This window comes from Manis javanica, chromosome 12 (assembly GCF_040802235.1).
Source record: "Manis javanica isolate MJ-LG chromosome 12, MJ_LKY, whole genome shotgun sequence".
Taxonomy (NCBI): domain Eukaryota; kingdom Metazoa; phylum Chordata; class Mammalia; order Pholidota; family Manidae; genus Manis; species Manis javanica.
The window spans coordinates 69,678,246-69,696,685 of record NC_133167.1 but is presented as its reverse complement, the minus strand read 5'-3'; the positions used below and the strand labels follow the sequence as shown (position 1 = coordinate 69,696,685).

Genomic DNA, 18,440 nt, shown 5'->3' with positions numbered 1-18,440 from the left:
TATATGCATAGTTTTTCATTATAACTTCATATGTGCTCATTGCAGCAACATTGGCAGGAGAATAAAGAAGAAAATGTGTCCCTAAAAACTCTTACTATTGTCATTTGGTGTATTTTCCAAGGAATCAAGTGAAATTTTGCTCTGAGCAGAGAGATTTCACTTGATATCATTGGGTGAGGGTGTATTTGAGAAATAAAATGTCCAAACAGTTTTCAGAAGTTTGACTTTATAAGTATGTGACTATATTTCCTTCCTCAGCTATGCTTGGGCGCACTCAACACAGCTCCTTATCGCTGGGCTTTTCGTGATTTGAGACTTGCTGATCCTGCACCCGGACAGCCATTCTGCTTTTTGTCTCTTCTCATCTTTAACAGTATGTCCAAGTTCTGGCTGAGCATCTAGCATCTCATGAGATCCCGTCAGTCATCTCCTTTTCTCTCTGTCCCCTTTCCAAAACTCCATTCCTCTCTAACCCATTGTAAGTCAAGTGAAAAAGAGTTGTCAAAACTCATAACATTCTTCTCCCATTTTTAACTAATCGTGTGACCCTAAGTACATTGCTTCCCTCCTCTGAGCCTCAACTTTGTCATCTTTAAAATGACTCTGACTCATATGATTTCCTCTCCAGACCTAGCTTTCTTACATCCCATCATTAAATACCTTTGTGCCAGAGTGTGAGTGCCTGATAACTTTGACTTCCCGGGAGAAACTGACCAGAGAAAAGTGACCTCTTCTTGTTAGCCCAGATCAATTTATTCATAAATTCACTCAATCCTCTATGTATATTCACTCAACAGATATTTGCTAAGTATTTTCTAAAGACTGGAGGTACCTGGGTCTGGTCACAGGTACAGAGTGCCCCTGGCATCATGTATCAAGAGTACAGACAAGTAAACAGGTAATCATAAAAAATGTGATTCTATTAGAGGGGAAGTACAGCAATCTATTAGACTCGCTGAAGTGTAGCAGTACAGAGTAGGTCTCATCTGGAGGAACAGTTGATTATAGTTATGAATAAGGCAACTTTTAGAGATTTTATTAGCTTTTATTGAATTTCATCATTACATTGTAATTAGACAATATAGATGATAAATGTTTTTAATGGAATTACCTCTTGGTGTTCTCATACAGGGCCTGAGCAGGTATCAGAAAAGATATTTTGAACTCTTTTATAATACACTGTTAAGTAGTTGTTGCATTTCATTCATGGAGCTTATATAATGAACAGTGACATTAACATATATAGACATCTTTGTCTGGACAAAATGTACCCTTGTTTGGGTTACACTACTTTTCCTACAATAGGAATCTTTCAGTTGTTTGTTTTACATTCCCTAGGAAAGCCATGACATCAGTGCCTCCAGTTCCCTTATTTTCCATTTCCGATGGCTCTTCAGATGTTTCGTTGCTCTTGGCTGACTTTGCAGGATTCACAATGTACTTCTCTACTATCTTCAGGTGGTACTCTCTCAGGGAGACCATAGCTTTGACACACTTATTGTAAGACGCCTTCAGGCTGGCATCACCTTTCAAAAGAACAAACTGACGGACTGAGAAGCCTGACTCCAATGAGACAAGAAATTTCCGGTGAGCTGGTGGCATATATTTTCTCATATCCTGAAGGAATTCAGCATCAGATTCTGAAGGAACAAGAAAAAGATGAGTTAGCAGGGAGGCTGAAGCATTCCCCAGTCCAGGGATAAGGGCAGAATGAGGTCAGCTGGTGAGAGATCACAGGCCCAAAGCACAGCATGAGGCAATGCGTTCACAGCAGTCCTATTAGAAGACTTTCTTCTTGCTACCAGTAAGGTAATCATTGTAAAATATACTTAATTCTGAAAACCATGTGAGCTCAACTCTTTCTTTCATGCTAAGACTTTTGCTAGCTCTTCCTTTCTCACTTTCCTTCTGTTTTTTGTTCAGACATATTTGTATGGAAGCACTTAAAATTCATGAAGTAAACAAAAGATTAGAAGGAACTATCCAAAATTGCAAAGAAGGTTGGTACTTAAAAAAGCAAAAACAGAAAGAACGGGACTGTCCAGGCAGCAGGATGGCTGAAGGAGAGCAGTGCTAAGCCTCTCCTTGATGCTGAGGTCTCCATTCTCCAAATTCAACTCCCTGTCCTAACTCATTTGCAGGTGACTTTCTCCTTCTAAATCTGCTGTGCATTTTCAGACAAGTGCTCCTGGCTTCACCACAGTTGATCAGAACTTACATACATATTCAAGTATCAAGACTGAGAGGGTGATGAACTTGCATTCGAGTTCTGGCTTCCCTGCTTTCTAGCTGGTTAACAGGCAGCCAGTCACCTCTCTCCTTTAAGTTTGTGCTGCTTCATCTATGAAATGGAATGACAGCAATAAAGTCTCTACTTTCCTGATTCTCCTGAAAGCATCAGATGAGCTCAGAGGAGTGCTAATGGAAAGGACTTTTTATATATATATAAAATATTATTGCATTAACATACAAGATGATTATTATTTGTTGTTATCTACTCACTTTTACCAGAGTTCTGCTGGATGCCCAGCAGGACGTCGAAGCACTGAAAGATGCTGCTTTGGGCTGCACTGCCCCCTGCAAACATCTGTGGGGTGTTCTCAACACCTTCATACAGCAGACCCTCCGACAGCAGGGGGTTACCTTTCCAGCTAGGCCAGGAAGGAAAAAAGAATCATTATTTGGATTAATTGCCAAATTTTCAGGTATAAAATCTTGCAGTAGAGGATGAATGGAAGGAGACAAGAGATAGAAGGAGACACGAACTTCTTCCACACTCCCTCTTCCTCTCATCCTTATGCATGAGAATAATAAAGAACATGGTTCTGAGCAAATCTGGCCTAAGGATTCTGTGAATGGAACCTTATCTTTACACTAGTGAAGATCCCCCAGTGCATACGCCTGGCCAAGTAATAACAGACAAAATTGTCTATTCTTTCTCTACAGTATGGATTTTAGGTTACCAATTGTTTCCTAAACCCAAGTGGAGGACTATCAGTGGGATCTTGGTGTGTGCTGTATGTTAATTGTTTAAGAGAAAACAAATTTCACATGTAAAACCACATACCCAGACAAGTATATGCGAAGAACATTGAAGAACTGGTTTGGGTCCACGTATTCTGTGAAGAGATAGAATGTGTTTAATTAAGCAGCATCAGTGATATCAGAGGAAATCAAGCCCTTGTAAACAACAGATTTGGGATTTCAGCACAGGGTGCAGGGGAGGCATTAGGTCACTCTGCACATAAAGTCCTGAGGACAAGCTCTGACTCATCTGTCCTCTCCCAGGGGAGCCCGTGTCCACTTCACGGGGTCTTCCACAAGGCTAACCCTCAGCTTGAGTCAAAGCACCTGAGTCCTCCCACCACTCACCCTCACGAGGTCAGTTTCTTTAAGGCCCCTTCATGTGCTTACTGATATAACAGAGAAACTACATACCTAAGGGAAGAAACAAACCTAAACAAAAACAGAAAGAAAAACCCCAGTTTCCCTATGGACCACAGACCTGGGACTCTCCCTCCCCAAAGCTTGCCAACATCTTTGATCGGAAGATAAATCTTGCCAAGTACTGAAGAGCAGAAACGCAGAGCCCAGCAACACACAAGGCACACACTTGTTGGGGCTGTCCAGTGGCGCCCATTTCCTTTTACACATTTTTGTTTATTCACTCTTTTAATTATTGGTGTTTTTTAGCTGCTAATTGTGCAAACACTTTTGAGCTCAGTGGGTTTTCTGTATTGTTTTCTAGTGAACTAGTGGTAAAGCAGAATTTGCAGAGCTCCTATCAAACTGAGCCAAAATTTGTCACAACTTAAAAATGTACCTCTGAGTGAGTACCTTTGGCAAGTTTCTCCATGGTTTTTAGTAGGTGACAAAGACATTTCTTAGAGATGAATAGACCTATCTTGGAATTCTGGCTTCTCAAGGTATTACTTGTCATATTTCTTGTCACTCCAAACTTAAATTCTCTTATAAAATGGACTGAATAAAACCCACCACAGGAGAGTGTAATGATTTAGAGAGATAAAATAGATCAGGTGAAAACATACCCACCAAATGAGAGTTGGTTTAGCTTCCATTTTCTCAACAACTCTATGTTTCAGATAATCAGAAACCTTTGACTGTCATACGATACTTACCATGCATTTGGTGAAACTCTTTAAGGGCTTTGCGCAGACAAGAAGTTATCTCAAGCAGTGCCTTCTCCAAAATACCATGGTCCTCGTGTTTTATTGCACTGAATATAGCAGGAATTACCTTTAAAAATAAAAAATACAAAACACAAACACTTAAGATTTCCTGGCACTAAACACTGGCGTAGAATAAAATTCTCCTAAATCTTAATCCCTAAATTTGGGATTTCTTTCTTTCTTGGGATGGTTATCTGATAGTTGGATGAATTTCCTTTTATTAATGAAGCTTGGGATGTCTTTATTCATTTACTAGAGATAAGTTTATATAGTTTGATTTATTTCTATTTCTAATCAAAACTATTAGATTTATATCAATATGTGATATAGTTCCATGCCAAATTGCATTGAAAACATTTCTCTCTTACTGGGGTTTCAAGTTTGATTCTAAATTCATAGCTCTTACATTTTGTATTCTAGGTGATCCACAAAAATAAATAAAATATTTCTACCAGATGATCCTTTACCTCCAATTAAATAATCAAATGCTGTATTTAGTCAAGATAAAGTTATTTCAAGTGTAATATAGCTTAGTTACTAAGTGATTGCTCTGCTTATGTGTATCAAGATGTAAATTTTCAGTAGGGATGGACATACTTTGATTGCAGAAGCAGCTGCTATTTCCACCAACAGAGAAACCAGGAAGAATCCCTTACTGCAATCCCCACCAGGAAATGAGAACAGAATGTCCATGTTCCTAAAAAATTAGTCAAGGGAGTCAAGAATTTAGCAAAAATGTTGGTAATTTTTGAGTACTTTATAGTTTTCAAACATTTTTGTTTATCCTATTTTATTTTCAAACTAATCTTGTGAGATAAGTATGGCAGGTTTTACTACCCCCATTATGTAGCTGGGAATATTAATGTTAGGTCCGTTGTCTAAGATAATATAATTAATAATAGGTTAAACTGGAACTTGAGATTCCGTTCTGGAACTTGGAACTAGAAATTTCAAGACTATTTCTGTTTGTTACCTCATTAATTTTTCACATACATATATATTGCCATATTTATATGCAGATATTCAATATTTATTGAGAAGTGTGAAAGGTTTCAATTTAAGAGTAGTCTTCTGCTTAAATAAATATATTCATATCTATAATTTTATCTGTGAACCTGATTCAGTTTCTCAGTGGTTTATCTGCCTTACAAAGGAATTGACCAGGAAATTGAAAGAACTGCTTAGCCCCAATTTTTTTTGCTATTCACGTTTTGCATTGATGCAGACATGGTATCTGTGTATCTATGAGTTTCATGGTGATTAAATTCAGGACTCTGAAGCCAGACCACTTCTGTAGCTTGCTGTATGACATTGAACAAGAAATTTGAGGTTTCTGCCTCAGTGTACCCATCTGTAAAGTGGGACTGATGACACTACTCTTGCATTGAAAAACCTCCCATAGCTTCCCATGTATTTCAAAACAAATGGTTAAATCCCTTATCCCAGCCCAAGTCCAACATAACCTTTTTTCCATACATTTATTTCTTCATCCCTTTCCTACGCTGTTCTTTTCATCATTCACGATTTATCAGCAACACTAGCCTTCCTTCAGTTCCCTAATGCACCAGGGCATTTGCCACCTAAAGGCCCTCCTCCTTGCTGCTGCTTCCACTGTGAACACTGTCGTCTTCTCCTTCGAGTTATTGCCTACTCACTCTTCTGAACTCAGCTTAAATAACTTGCTACAGGATTCCTCCTTCATCCCTTTCATTTGGTTAGAATTTCTAGTAGTTTATCTTCTCACACCTTCTCTTAACCACCTAGCAATTTACATAACTTTCATATATCTGCTTTTCCCCCCATTAGTCTGGCTTCACCAGGGCAGGCTTATGCCTATGAAATTTATCTTGGTTTCCCTAGCTCTTAGCCTCTGCTTAGCATACAGATCAAAATAGTACAGATTGGGTCAAAAAGAACAGATTTATGTTTCTGAGGTCATTAAACCATAGACACACAGATGAATGTGCATTTCATATTTATGCATATTAATTTAAATTTTACATATGCAACTATTTTTGTATATATCTGTAATATAATATCAACAGATACAGTCATATCATAGTCATAGATATAATTAAGGACTGGGATTTTTTGTTCTTTAAACAATTACTTGAATTACTCCTTGCCTGAATTCAATTGGTCTTTCAAAAAATACATTTAAATCTATTTTCACCTTAAATAACAATTCTTAGAATATAATGAGAAACAAATACTTACTCGTAAGTCATGGGCCTTATGAAAGTAGTCATGAAGCAATGGACCAGTTGGAAGAAGAGAAAGAAAATCAATTTAAAAATAAATGGTTTTGAGTTACTATTGTTCAATGGAATACTACTGATGTATCAAAAGTAAGACATGACAGACTGAGGAAAAAAAGATATATTTACATTTTTCAAGTAGGTATCTCAGACACTTTATTTAGGGCTTTATAAGTGAACTAACAAATTAAATACTCAGGGAACACATGTGCATGGTCAAAGTTAGTTGTTACTAATATGAAACTGTTCTAGATCAAATCCTTTTGTTTCGTGGCATTCCCATGTCTAGAATACTCCTGTACAGATGCTCACCCAGAGCCCTGGGAGACCACAACTCTCTTGACCCTTTACTGTGCAGGGCCTAGATTCTCAACAGGCTCATGTGAAAGCCCAGAGGTAGCCATCTCTATGGCTGAAGATGCGTTGACACCTAAACTCAAATGGACAGTTAAAAATTAAATATGTAGAATCTCAAAAACACACTAAGCAGAGGGAAGCCAGACACAAAAGAGTACATACTCTAGGATTCCAATGAAATCCAATAACAGAAAAAACTAATTTTTGATATGACAGGTCAGAATATATTAGCCTGGGGATAGGGAAGAGAACTGAAAGGAAAGAGCCACGGAAGAATTTTCTGAAGTGATAGAAATATTCTTATCTTGTTTACGGTTACACGTGTGTATCTAATAGTCATATTCATCAAAATGAACACTTAAGATTGGTGCATTTCATTGGTGTTACTTATATATATCTCTCTCATACATGTTCAATGCATTTGTGGTTATAAAAACACCAAAGAAACTGTACCCCAAAAACACAGAGGAAAGCTGTGCTGCCCCAAATTAAACCACTAACTCCCTTCTGATTTAAATAGCATACAGTCCTGTAATTCCCATAATAATTGCAGATTACACACCCACTAGGATCCTTTTTCTTCCAGTTTGCCAAGACACAGTCTGCATAAACCAGAATGGGAGGCAGCCCCAGCTTCTTAGAGAGTTGGCAGTAAGGAATAGCAATGTTTCTTGGCAGAACCTAATTAAAACACAATACTTAGTATTAACTTTTGAAGCATGTTACACATTTTCTTCTGCTTCCTGAGTGCCAAAACAATAGCCGTTCTATGTAATGACACTTGAAATGTGTTAAAGAGAAAGCCTCTGGCCAAGAGTGATTCACCTGTGCTGAGCCAGGTGTTTAGCCTAATTACAATTATCAACCTCCTTCAGAAAAGTAGCCCTAACAGTCAATCAGAAATTTTCTGGTCAGCACCAGGGAGGTAATCCATCACATGAGCCTTCTCCATCCTCCTCCCCCTCAAAAAAGAAGAAGTCATCTGCTTAAGACCCCCTACTTCTCCCTACTGGAGGATAACCTTTCATGAAACACTTTTTCTTTTGCCCCCCTCCCACCCCCCACCCCCATGCCTTTTCTGTAAAAACCTTCTGTGTTGTATACAGTTCTTGGGAGCATCTCTCTACTTACTAGATGGCATACTGCCCAATTCATGAATTGTTTAATAAAGACAATTATCTTCAAATTTAATCTGTTCAGTTTCGTTTCTTAACAGATAAAACAAATGGAAGTTTCTCTTCCTCATTCTGTAACTTAATCCCAGTAATTGTTGAATGTTTATAGTTTAGATTTGTGTTGATGTGGACATAAATTGATCATAGAGAGAGAGAAGATAGACCCTGGACTTCCTAAGGTCCTATGAGTTATTTGTACTCCACGTAGTAAAAGGCTCCCAAAACCCCACAGGCAATCCTGATGGGAAAGTGCACTTTGTGTACCCAAGCTGTGTTCTCTAACTGCTGTATTGTCATGAAGCTGGCATTTTATTCTTTATCTGCCTGACTTCTTCATGTAACTATCATTTTGTTTTTAATCAAATGATCCAATGTAATAATTATTAAGATCATCCTTGTCATCAGAGTCTATGATTGGAGTGTATCTAACTGGGCAAAGGACAGGAATGGGTGGCCCCAACGGGGCAGTGGGCGGTAGGATTTGAGTGGTAGAGAACCGTTCCACAGTTCTGTGAAAATTGTGGGAGCTACAACCCAAGTCACTTCAGATTAGCTTCATCTACTTCAGATGAGGTTTTAACCAAGAGAACAAAATATAAGAATAAAATAACTGACTATCAAAGTAGCACCTGAAAGTGGGCTTCCCATGGAAGAGCTTGTGCCTCCGAGAATTAAAACATTTTGGTTGGCAAATAATTTACGTGTGTTTCACAGGGAAATAAAATTTGGCCTCTCTGATTTAGGGATAGATCAAAGGGAAACAAAAAGGGAGGAAGTTTAATTGAAAAATTAATTGAAATGACTTAAGGGAAATGAAGGAAAGGTTCAAACACATCTTAATGTATTTATATTCATTCATGCAGCTACTATGAAGCTCAGAGGCTAATTTCTTGCCCATTCTCAAGCAAAATGTGCCTTCATTGAGGTATTTTATTTGTTATCCATTTCTTTTCTCTTTCCTACAAATCTGTCACTTATTTTTATTTTTTTGTATGTATTTTTATTGCCAGTTTCTAAAATCCTTTTCAAGATGAGGTAGCATACAAAAACTGGATAACTTTAAAAAATACATTTTCATGTTTTATTTTATAATTCTTATCTTAAGTCTGACAAATTATCTTTTGATCATCCCATGTACATTCTGGTCTCCACATTTTTGCTAGTCCTCTTTCTCTTTCTTTTCTACTCCTCTCCTCTTTGGATAAGCCCAACCAATCTTCCAAGAAATAATTCCAGGTCCCACTTCTTCCTTGAAGCTTTCCATGATCATGTAGCTGGTCTCTCCTGCTGTCATTATTGATGCACAATGCCTGTGCACTTAGCTAGTCTCATATCCTAGGAAGTCTAGGCAGATTGTGTGCTTAGCTAGAGTCTAAGCTACGTGTAAAGACCATAACTAATCTTAACTTTGTATGTCATCACAGAATCTAGACAAAACCCTTTAATGATTACAAATGTTAGGCAGAAAGACAGACTTGAGCAGGATGAAAAGAGGGTGAAGCCCACCAAGAATTCAGGTTGTTAATCAGATAAAGCCGGAGAGCCAAAGATAACTCAGAGGATTAATTAAAGCCACAGGGACCAAGAGTGACTTGAATGCACAGACACTCCCCAGATAAGGAACCTCAGAGTACAGGCAACCCCCAGATGACAAAAATTCCCCAGATAAAAATGTCAGCACACAGCCCATGTCTTCAATCCTCCAATCAGATCAAGCCCCCAAGGTCAAAGAATGTCAATCAGGGACTTCTGTGCCCTGCCAAAAATCCCATAAAAGAACCCTCACAGTAGCCTACCTTTGCCTACCTTGACTCTGGCCTCTTCCTCCCTTGGAATGTATTCAAACTTGCCGTGTCTGCCTTGACCCTGGCCCACTCCTCCCTTCGAGAGTAATCAAATAAACCTGCCTTTATCTGCCTTGACCCTGGCCTACTCCTCTTTGGGTTGTATTCAAATACAACTTTCATTCTGCTTTACTACTGTGTCTCTGCCTTTAATTTCTTTGTGACCAAGGAGAATGAACTCAACCCCCAACATAAGGAACTATGTACAAGGTGTTCCCATGATCGTGCAAAGCAACTTCTCTAAGAGTGAATCATCACACAGGAAAACTATATGTGCTGTTCTGTTGTGGGGGATTGAGCTTGTTCTCCTTCGTTCCTGTTCCTGCTGCAACAAAGAATTGAAGGGCAGAGACACAGTGGTGAAGCAGGGTAAAAGTTTTATTTGAATGCGCTCCCAGGGAGGAGCAGGCCTGAGTCAAGGCAGATAAAGGCAGGTTTATTTGATTACACTCCCAGGGAGGAGCAGGCCTGAGCCATGGTAGGTAAAGGCAGATTTATTTGATTACACTCCCAGGGAGGAGTGGGCTAGGGTCAAGATAGACAAGGGCAGGCTACCAAGGAGCATGAACTTGCAAGCCCAATTCAGAGCGCTCAGCAGCCCCTCCCTACTTACCTGAAATAGGACCAAGAAAGTGAAGGTGTAAGTCTGGAGGGTTAGAGTGAAATAGCAAAGGAACAAAGACACCGCTGGAAGAGCACAGAGACAAAATGTTATGTTGAAGGGCAAGAAAGATTTACTTAAAAGTTACACACTTAGAGAAGAAAAAGTGTGGGAGTCTTGAGAGAGGAGGTATGCTGAAAGGCTGGGGTTTCTGTCTTTTAAGCACTTCTCAAGAATGTGACAAAGGGCTAGGGGGTACAGACTTGTCCCTGGTCTCAAAATCTTATCTCTGGTGAGAGACACCGTGTCTCCTCTACTCTGTTATCAGTCCTCCAGCTGATTCCGCTAAATAAACTTCACACAAGAAATTTATTGATCCGGCTCCTCCCCAGGATGGTGACTTTTCTCTGCGGATATGTCTGTTACGCCTGTTTGCCTTGCTTTAAGGTCGTTGAGAGGTACTGTCTGTTTACTAAAGAATACATTAGGAACCTTCTTAACTCCCTGGTTTTTAGAGTGGAATTCCTCCTGTTCTTACTATAACTGTTTATCTTTGGATTTTTTTGAAAATTAATCCTGAAGCTTGTCTCCTATTCTGGTTACAAATTACTTGATGAGGGGGGAGGAGGAGGAGGAAAAAACAGCGTACAGGTTAAGTGAAGGAATAAGCTGGGTCTTTCAGCAGGCTAAAGTGAATCTTAGCTCTGACTGACAATGAAGACACTGGCTGCGCTCAGATACTTTCCTTTATCTGGGTAAGATCCTGACATTCCAAGTCGCTCCTGGTCTTTGGAGCTTTAACTGATTAACTCATTAACTCTGTGAATCTTTTCTGGCTCTCTAGTTTTATCTGGTTAACTCTTTTTTGAGTCCCTCTAGTGGGCTTTACTGGCCTTATTCTCCCTCCACTCTGCTCATATCTATTTTTCTGCCCTAACAGTTCTATCTTTAAACAAGGTGTGGAAAAAAAAACAACCTTTATATGTGTCCAAAAAGAAAAAAAAAACCTTTCACTAAATGGCAGAAGGTGCTTACAGAATCTATTTTATCACTTTGTGTTTTAAAGGTTATTATAATTTATATTGGTTTCATGTGATTAGAGAGTTGCCAGATAAAATACAAGACGGTATTTTAAATGTAAAGTTATCCGCTGTTGCTGAGAGCAGTGTGAAACCACTATATTCTTCTACATTGATGGGGTGAGATGAGCATTAAGAAGAGTCATAAAATGTTCCTATCTCCCAAAGTCATAGACAGAGAGAAATGTTTCATATTCAAATATATTGACTATAGTGTCATTTACAATGGTAAAATATTAAAAGCAAGCAAAACATTTATCAATAAAGTATTGGATAAATAGAGTTCAGGAACTCAATGAAAAAAATTACAAAGTGATTTCAAATGATGACTGGGATGGTTTTGTTAGAAGCCCCAGGTCCCAGAGAGAGTGCGGGGCCAGGTCACCAAGCTGGAGCTTCGTGCTGGACCTGATTACAGTTTCAGCCCCTCCAAGGAATGGAATTTTAAACTAATCAATCTGGAATCCCCTAATCACAGGTGAGTTAATCTGCATTAAACCCCTGTTCCTTCCCCTAAGGGAAAGGGACCTTGCCTGAAACAATCCCTTCTTTTCTTTTGCTAATAACTTCTTGCCCCCTCTGCACCCACCTCCTCTTTCCCATAGAAATCCTCCATTTCGAACAACTCCCTGAAGCATTTGTCTGCTTGCTTCCTGGGAGCCTCCTAATTCATGAACCAATCCATAAAGCCAATTCAATCTTCAAGCACTCAGCTGAATTTTGCTTTTTTCACACTGTGCAGTAACTAAAAAGTGCTCACAATATAATTTCAGTGAAAGAAGCAGTACATGCATGCATATGCACATGACAGAGCAAGGGTGTTACAGAAATAAAAGATTAAAAATCCAATAGTGAAAGAGTTGACATGTTAAGTCAGTGATTTATTGTTTTCCTTTACCTTTCTTCCTGTTACTCAAGCTTCACAAAATGCAGCTATTGTACTTTAAGAATTCTTTTAGGTTAAATGTAAATTGGACGTACATACAAGTAGTGTAAGAAAAAGTGGAAAATCTGCAAACCTTCCGAATATCTCCATCTCCTTGATTCCACACATATGCCATGGTGATGTACCCCAGCACCAGATGGGCAAGTCGCTGAGACTTGTACCCTTGGAGGCCATCAATGCTGAGCATAGGTAACTGAGAATAAAAGGACAGGTTGACTTAACATGGGTGACATTATAGCTTCAAAACCAAATTAAAAATGCTAAGAAACTATCCTAGAAGAAGACAAATGGAATAGTTTCTTCAAACCTCCTCAACTCTTGCACGTAGTTGGCCAGTCTCAATCACTTCTGTCAGATTTCTGGCAATGAGAATCCAGGCATCATAAGGCTTAGGTAGCTCCTCCTTGAAAAAAAAAAAAAAAAAGAATTGAAGAGGAAAAAAATGTAGTGAGAATGTTCAATATTTTTATCTGAGTCATGGGTACATGAGTATATACACATGTTAAAATTCATCAAGCTGTACATTTTATTGTCTGTACATCAATATAAAAATAATTTTTTAAAAGCAATAGGACTTTTATTTACTAGAGGAAGTTTTTGTAAAATAGTTTAGCCCCCCATTGATTGTCTATCTTGCCTCTAAATCAGTTTTGTGCAACACTGTCCTGACACACACTTAGCTGTCTAGTGACACCAGCCCGTGCACTGTCCTCTGCATATTCAGAGCGCAGGACCATCTCTGTGATCCTCCCCCAAAGCATTCTCATCTGCTTCTTTTTCAAAGTTCACCTCAAAACTTCCACTAAAATCCGACTGCGCCAGTCTACACTCATCCCCAATTACGTGTCCTATTGTTGCCAGGCAGCTGCATCTGGGGTGGCCTCTCCCTGCATACCAGGTGAAGCCTCAGCCTGGACAGGGGAGGGTTCTTGACTGTGAAGGAGAAAGAATTCTTGAGTAGGTGACAAAGGAATTCATTGAAATGAGAGCAGCAGGGAAGGGCAGTGGCCTTGCAGGCACCAAGGAACAGGAAAAGTGCAGAGAGAAAGTTCTCAGCCTAGGGCAGGTTCCCTTGCCAACCCTTGAAGCCAGGGTCACCTGGCATCCGATGTCCACGTGGACCTGCACAGCATGGGGACTAACCCCTACCACCTTAGGGCTGGGGGGAGCGGTGGAGCACCGGATGGAGTGACGTGATGTTCTGAGACCTTCCCAACAAAAGGAGACTTTCAGGCAGGCTACCGGTTCATGGGATTAAAGACGCTGGCATGAGAAGTGAGACAGAAACCTCCTCCCAAACTACATATAATATGAAAATATAGCAAATACAACTAACCCTGAAAGAGTGGCAGGAAAGACCACTTACTACATCTGGTAGACTGTCTACATGTGGGGAAAAGAGAAGATCTCACGGAAAAGGCTAAAGCAGCAAAGCCACCATCTGTCAAGACCCAAGCCCTTCCCCCAGCCCAGTTTACCAGGGGGAAGGGAGAGAAATGGAGTGGGGAAGAGGTGAAGGCCTGAGACTGCTGAACACCCAGCCCTGGAGATGCGCTCTGTGAGTACAAACCTACAGGCAGGCTCCTGAGAGCCGACTGCACAGCTGCAGTTCCGTCTGGTCCCCCAGGGGGGGGAACTCACAGGCTCACGTTCAGAGCGCTCAGCAGCCCCTCCCCGAGTATCAGGAGTAAAGCAGAGACAGAGTGAAGGCTTGGAAATAAAATGAAATAGTAAAGAGACAAAATGCAATAATTCGAGCAGTGAGAAAGCTTTATTTAAAAGTAAGCACTTAAAAGAAAGGGAAGTGCTGGCATCCTCAGAAAGGAGGTGTGCTGAAAAGTTGGGGATTCTGTTGTTTGAGGCTTCCAAGAATGGAGCAAAGGGCAGTGGTGTGGGGTGCTGGGTGTAGGCTTGACTTGTGGTCTCATGATGTCTCTCCAGCGGAGAATACTGCATCCTCATCCACGGTCAGTCCTCTAGATAATCGTATAAGAAAAACTTAACACCAGAAGTTTACTGATCTGGTTCTTCTCTAAGATAGTGGTTACCCTCAAGCACTGGGAACGTACTGATTGGGACTGCTTGCTCTGCCTTAACATAGGGTGGGTTATTGTCTGATTACCAAGAAATATGTTAGGAATCTTACCTCCTAATTCTCTGATTTTTAAAATGGATTGTTAGCCTTAAATGGGGTCCCTCCTGTTCTTACTATATTGTTTATATCTCAGCATGTTTCATCGTAGGCAGGGAAAGTTAATCATGATGCTTATCCCATGTCCCTGCCCTATCTCACTATGGATTATACCTTTCCACATTAAGTAATTTATTGTTACCTGCTTTTTTGTTCCTCCTTGGCTAGATTTTAATTTTTTTGGAATGGAAGAAAAATAACATTTATAAGATGTCAGTAGTAGACTAGACTCTTTCCTCAATAATTTCTCATTTTAACTATTATAAGGACCTAAAAAGCTGATGGTTATCTCCATATCCTAAATAAGCAAAGCAAGGCTCACTTTACATAATCTGCTTTGTATAGTTCATCATGATTTAATCATAAATGCTTCCAACTTGCAAAAAATCAATGCTCTTTTTGTATCTCACTACCCACTGGCAAGGATTTTATCATGCTTTAAATTCTCTGTTTCTTACAGGACCTGGTGTAGTACTAGACAGGTAGGATGTACACATATACATGGCAATTACCTCCTGGGTTGGTACTATAGGCTTATTTTTGCCCAGTAAGTGCAAATGGAATCCAAATAAAAGTGCCTCCCTGGATCTTAACATATTTATAATCTCTCCCCAAAGGAAAACATAAACACAAAAGACCTAGGCAATACCCTGAAATGAGATTCAAATCCCTGAAAAACCCCCATATGCCCTTTCCCCAAGCCTCCTTCATTAAGCTTCATTCCAGACACACGTTGGGTCATTAATACTGAATGATGGGAATGGGGTGCAAATCAAGAGATTAACTCAAACCAACAAGGGTGAGGTTTTAAGCTTCAAAACAAAGTTAATATGAGAGGTAAGTTATAAAACAAGAAGACAAATAAATAAAGCATAAAATTCAAACATGTTGAGGGGCTGCAGATAACTGGACAGTCTAAAACTGTTAGGGCAGATTTTTAGCAATGAAACATCCAGAAAGTATATTCACTAGTCAGTCACCTTTCTTGTGTGCTCCGAATTTTTCTTCCTAGCCACTCAAATGCTGTGCACTGGTGTTTCAAGTAAACCACTATATATTTATTTTGTTATGTGTTTCACTATGTAGCACACCCAAATTTGGGGTTGTCGCTATTTTCCCCAAAATAATAAATACCTTTTTTTTTTGTTGTTACATGTCATGATTAGTATCCTATCTGACAGAACTTTGAACAAATATAAAATTCAATCAATAATATATTTTTGGTTCAGAGGATGCCTAAATAGTATGATATGAGTTAGTGAAGAATAACACAGAGGGCCAGTCAACTTTCTGCCAGGTTAAAGGAAGCATTTGGGCACCTATATGGGATCAGAAGACACATTACTTTCCTTTGGAATAGAAAGCTGACAGGTTATAAAAGGCAGAATGGACATTTTTGAGCTCGTAATATCTAGGCAAGATCTTCCATGAAGAAATAAAAGTAGGTCTCCATTTTTTTTTTCTTGTTTCAGGACACTGAATCTAATTCCCTAAGCATTTCAAGTAGCAGTACTTTTTTTTTTAAGTAGCTCAGGAAAAGTTGTTTTGCTTCTGTTTGGGCGCTTTGCATTAGGCCTTGAAATCTGTTCTAGAAGTCTGCATGATTAAAACTGTTTCAGTGTCTAAGAGAACTGAACCTGGAAAAAGAAAAAGAAAAAAAAGGAATAGACTTGATAGGAGGTTTCTAGTTTCTGAAAAATATTTTTTCTTGTACACTTGATAAGTACATCAAAATCATCCAATTCTGGCAACTCAGTGTGCTTATACAGAGCCCGAGCAAGTCTGAATAATAACTAACTTGCAAATACAAAGCAAACTAGGTGCTTTTAGCAATACAATTATAGCATTTAATTCTTTTTCTTAACTTAGTATTAGAAGAGGAAAAGTAGATGGGGAGGGAGAAGTTGCTTTAGATTTGACTGTCTTACACAAGGTATTACACAAGGATGGTATTTCTAAGTACAGTTAGGTTGTAGTTTCTGATTTAAAATAAATTTGCTGCACTTAAAGGTACTCTCTCGAGTGTGGACTCTAATCCACAAATAATTAGAGATACACTGGTATATAGGATTGTCACAACATGTTAATTTGGCTCCTAGAAACCCCCTCCTGAAATCTCGTGTACTTTATTAGGCCTGAGTGGGAAGTGGGTATGTCTTGTGATCTCTTCTCTTCAGAGAGGCAGCATAGCATACTGGTTTTAAAGTCATGCCCTCTGGAGCCAGACTAGTTAAGCTCACATCCTCTCTGCCATTGTTAGCTGTGTGAGTTCGGAAAATCACTTGAATTCTGCACAGCTTACGTGTCTCATCAGGAAAATGAGGTTAACACCATACATATCTTTTAGGATGGTTGTGAAGATATAATAAGTTACTATTGTAAGTTGCTTGAAAACACCTTATGAATGTTTGATAATTAAAATTGAAGATTAGATGGTTTTCATGGTATTCTTTGGAAGACAATGTAGGGAAATGTAGGATTTAGGGTAAACATTTACTCTACATGTCTCACACTCTGTAGGAAAAACTTGTAACAGAAGAAAAAATAGTAGCTGAGAGTCTCACTTGAATCTTATGCTTAACAACAAGCAATATTAATACAACACAAAATTGCCTAATGTGTCATCTCAAACCCTAATTCAAGTAGGAACATATACTTCATGCAATTTAAGGTGTATCAGCCAAGAAAGGGGGTTCCTCTGATGCATGGATCATTTCTTACTTTATTTTTTTTTTCAAAATGCCTTCTGAAAATGAAAATTTTTTAAAGCCAGAATACTCCTATAGTTTCCTTATCTCATTGCTTTCTGTATCTGTGTTAAATAAGTAAGGAGTATATCAGTCTCCCTTTCTAGACAGAAAATTTCAAGAAAATTAGGTGATCTATCAAAGCTCTGCTCCAATTTTGGCTCCACTTTATCCTGCTTCAGTCTTCTTCAAATACAAATTACTGAACCAAATCTGTTCAACAGAAGTTAATTTGCCCAGGTAAGTAATGGTCAAGAAAATGTTTTTGCCCATATTTCGGTTCCCTCTCTTACCAGTGGATTTGGCAGAGCGAATCCCACACCTTCATCTATTTCGTATTCTTTAAAAATCTTCTGAGGATCTTCCAGAAGAGATGCCTTATCACATGCCATCTTCCAGTCCTCTCCTGTGATCCTCTCAGCCTCTGAGCAGTTTCAGAACATCTATTTATTACAGAGGTTGCCATAGCCAATGACCACAAACGAGGCAATGAGAAATGACTTCCACTTTTGGAGTAGTTTCATTTTCTTTATTTGGAATTTGCTAAACAATAAAACCACAGGAGCATTACTATCCATCATAAGAAGAAACTGAAAGTTTATATTCCATATCAAATATTTATCATTGAGCATATCATTTGCTTACTGCCATTAGTGTGGTCAGGAAGGGCCTGCTTGAAATAACAGAGACCAGGAAAATAAGTCACCAGAAAAGAACATTTTTATTGTATGGAAACTTCTAAATCTTCAATTAAAATAATGAATTTGACCAAAGCTAGATTTCTAAGCTATCATGTAGTTTTTACTGTCACTGGCTTTATTTTAAGCTTCGAAGGATTCTTGGAACTCTTGTTTGCAGTAGTCATGAAATGCAGTCTGTGGGTTGGTGAACTATTAGTAGGAAAAAATGCAAGCACATGAAGAATTTAGAAAGATTCTGACCTCTACCCCTGCCCATTTTTCTTAATGCAGTCTTTTACCTGGGTTCACAATGACACAGTTCTTCTCTATGTTCCTAGTAAGTCATTTTCAGAAAGATTTTCCTGCATCCCT

The 18,440-nt window shown here is 39.0% G+C and overlaps 2 protein-coding genes across 3 annotated transcripts in view; one reads left to right on the top strand and one right to left on the bottom strand.

Moving 5' to 3' along the window:
- Nucleotides 1-1,024: 1,024 nt before the first annotated feature.
- On the bottom strand, nucleotides 1,025-17,860 carry IDO1 (indoleamine 2,3-dioxygenase 1). The gene is made up of 10 exons (XM_017661889.3): nucleotides 17,682-17,860; nucleotides 12,758-12,853; nucleotides 12,524-12,643; nucleotides 7,368-7,486; nucleotides 6,408-6,422; nucleotides 4,788-4,887; nucleotides 4,140-4,257; nucleotides 3,068-3,119; nucleotides 2,503-2,651; nucleotides 1,025-1,640 (listed from the first exon to the last, which is right to left on the bottom strand). Exons 1-10 carry the CDS (start codon nucleotides 17,778-17,780, stop codon nucleotides 1,297-1,299), a joined length of 1,212 nt encoding a protein of 403 aa, XP_017517378.1. The 5' UTR covers nucleotides 17,781-17,860; the 3' UTR covers nucleotides 1,025-1,296.
- The window catches only part of ADAM18 (ADAM metallopeptidase domain 18), a 128,220-nt gene continuing 123,218 nt past the window's right edge, over nucleotides 13,439-18,440 (top strand). For both annotated transcript variants that reach the window (XM_073218823.1, XM_073218822.1), the window contains exon 1: nucleotides 13,439-14,008. The gene's annotated coding sequence lies outside the window, so the exon portion shown is untranslated. The remainder of the gene's footprint in view (nucleotides 14,009-18,440) is intronic.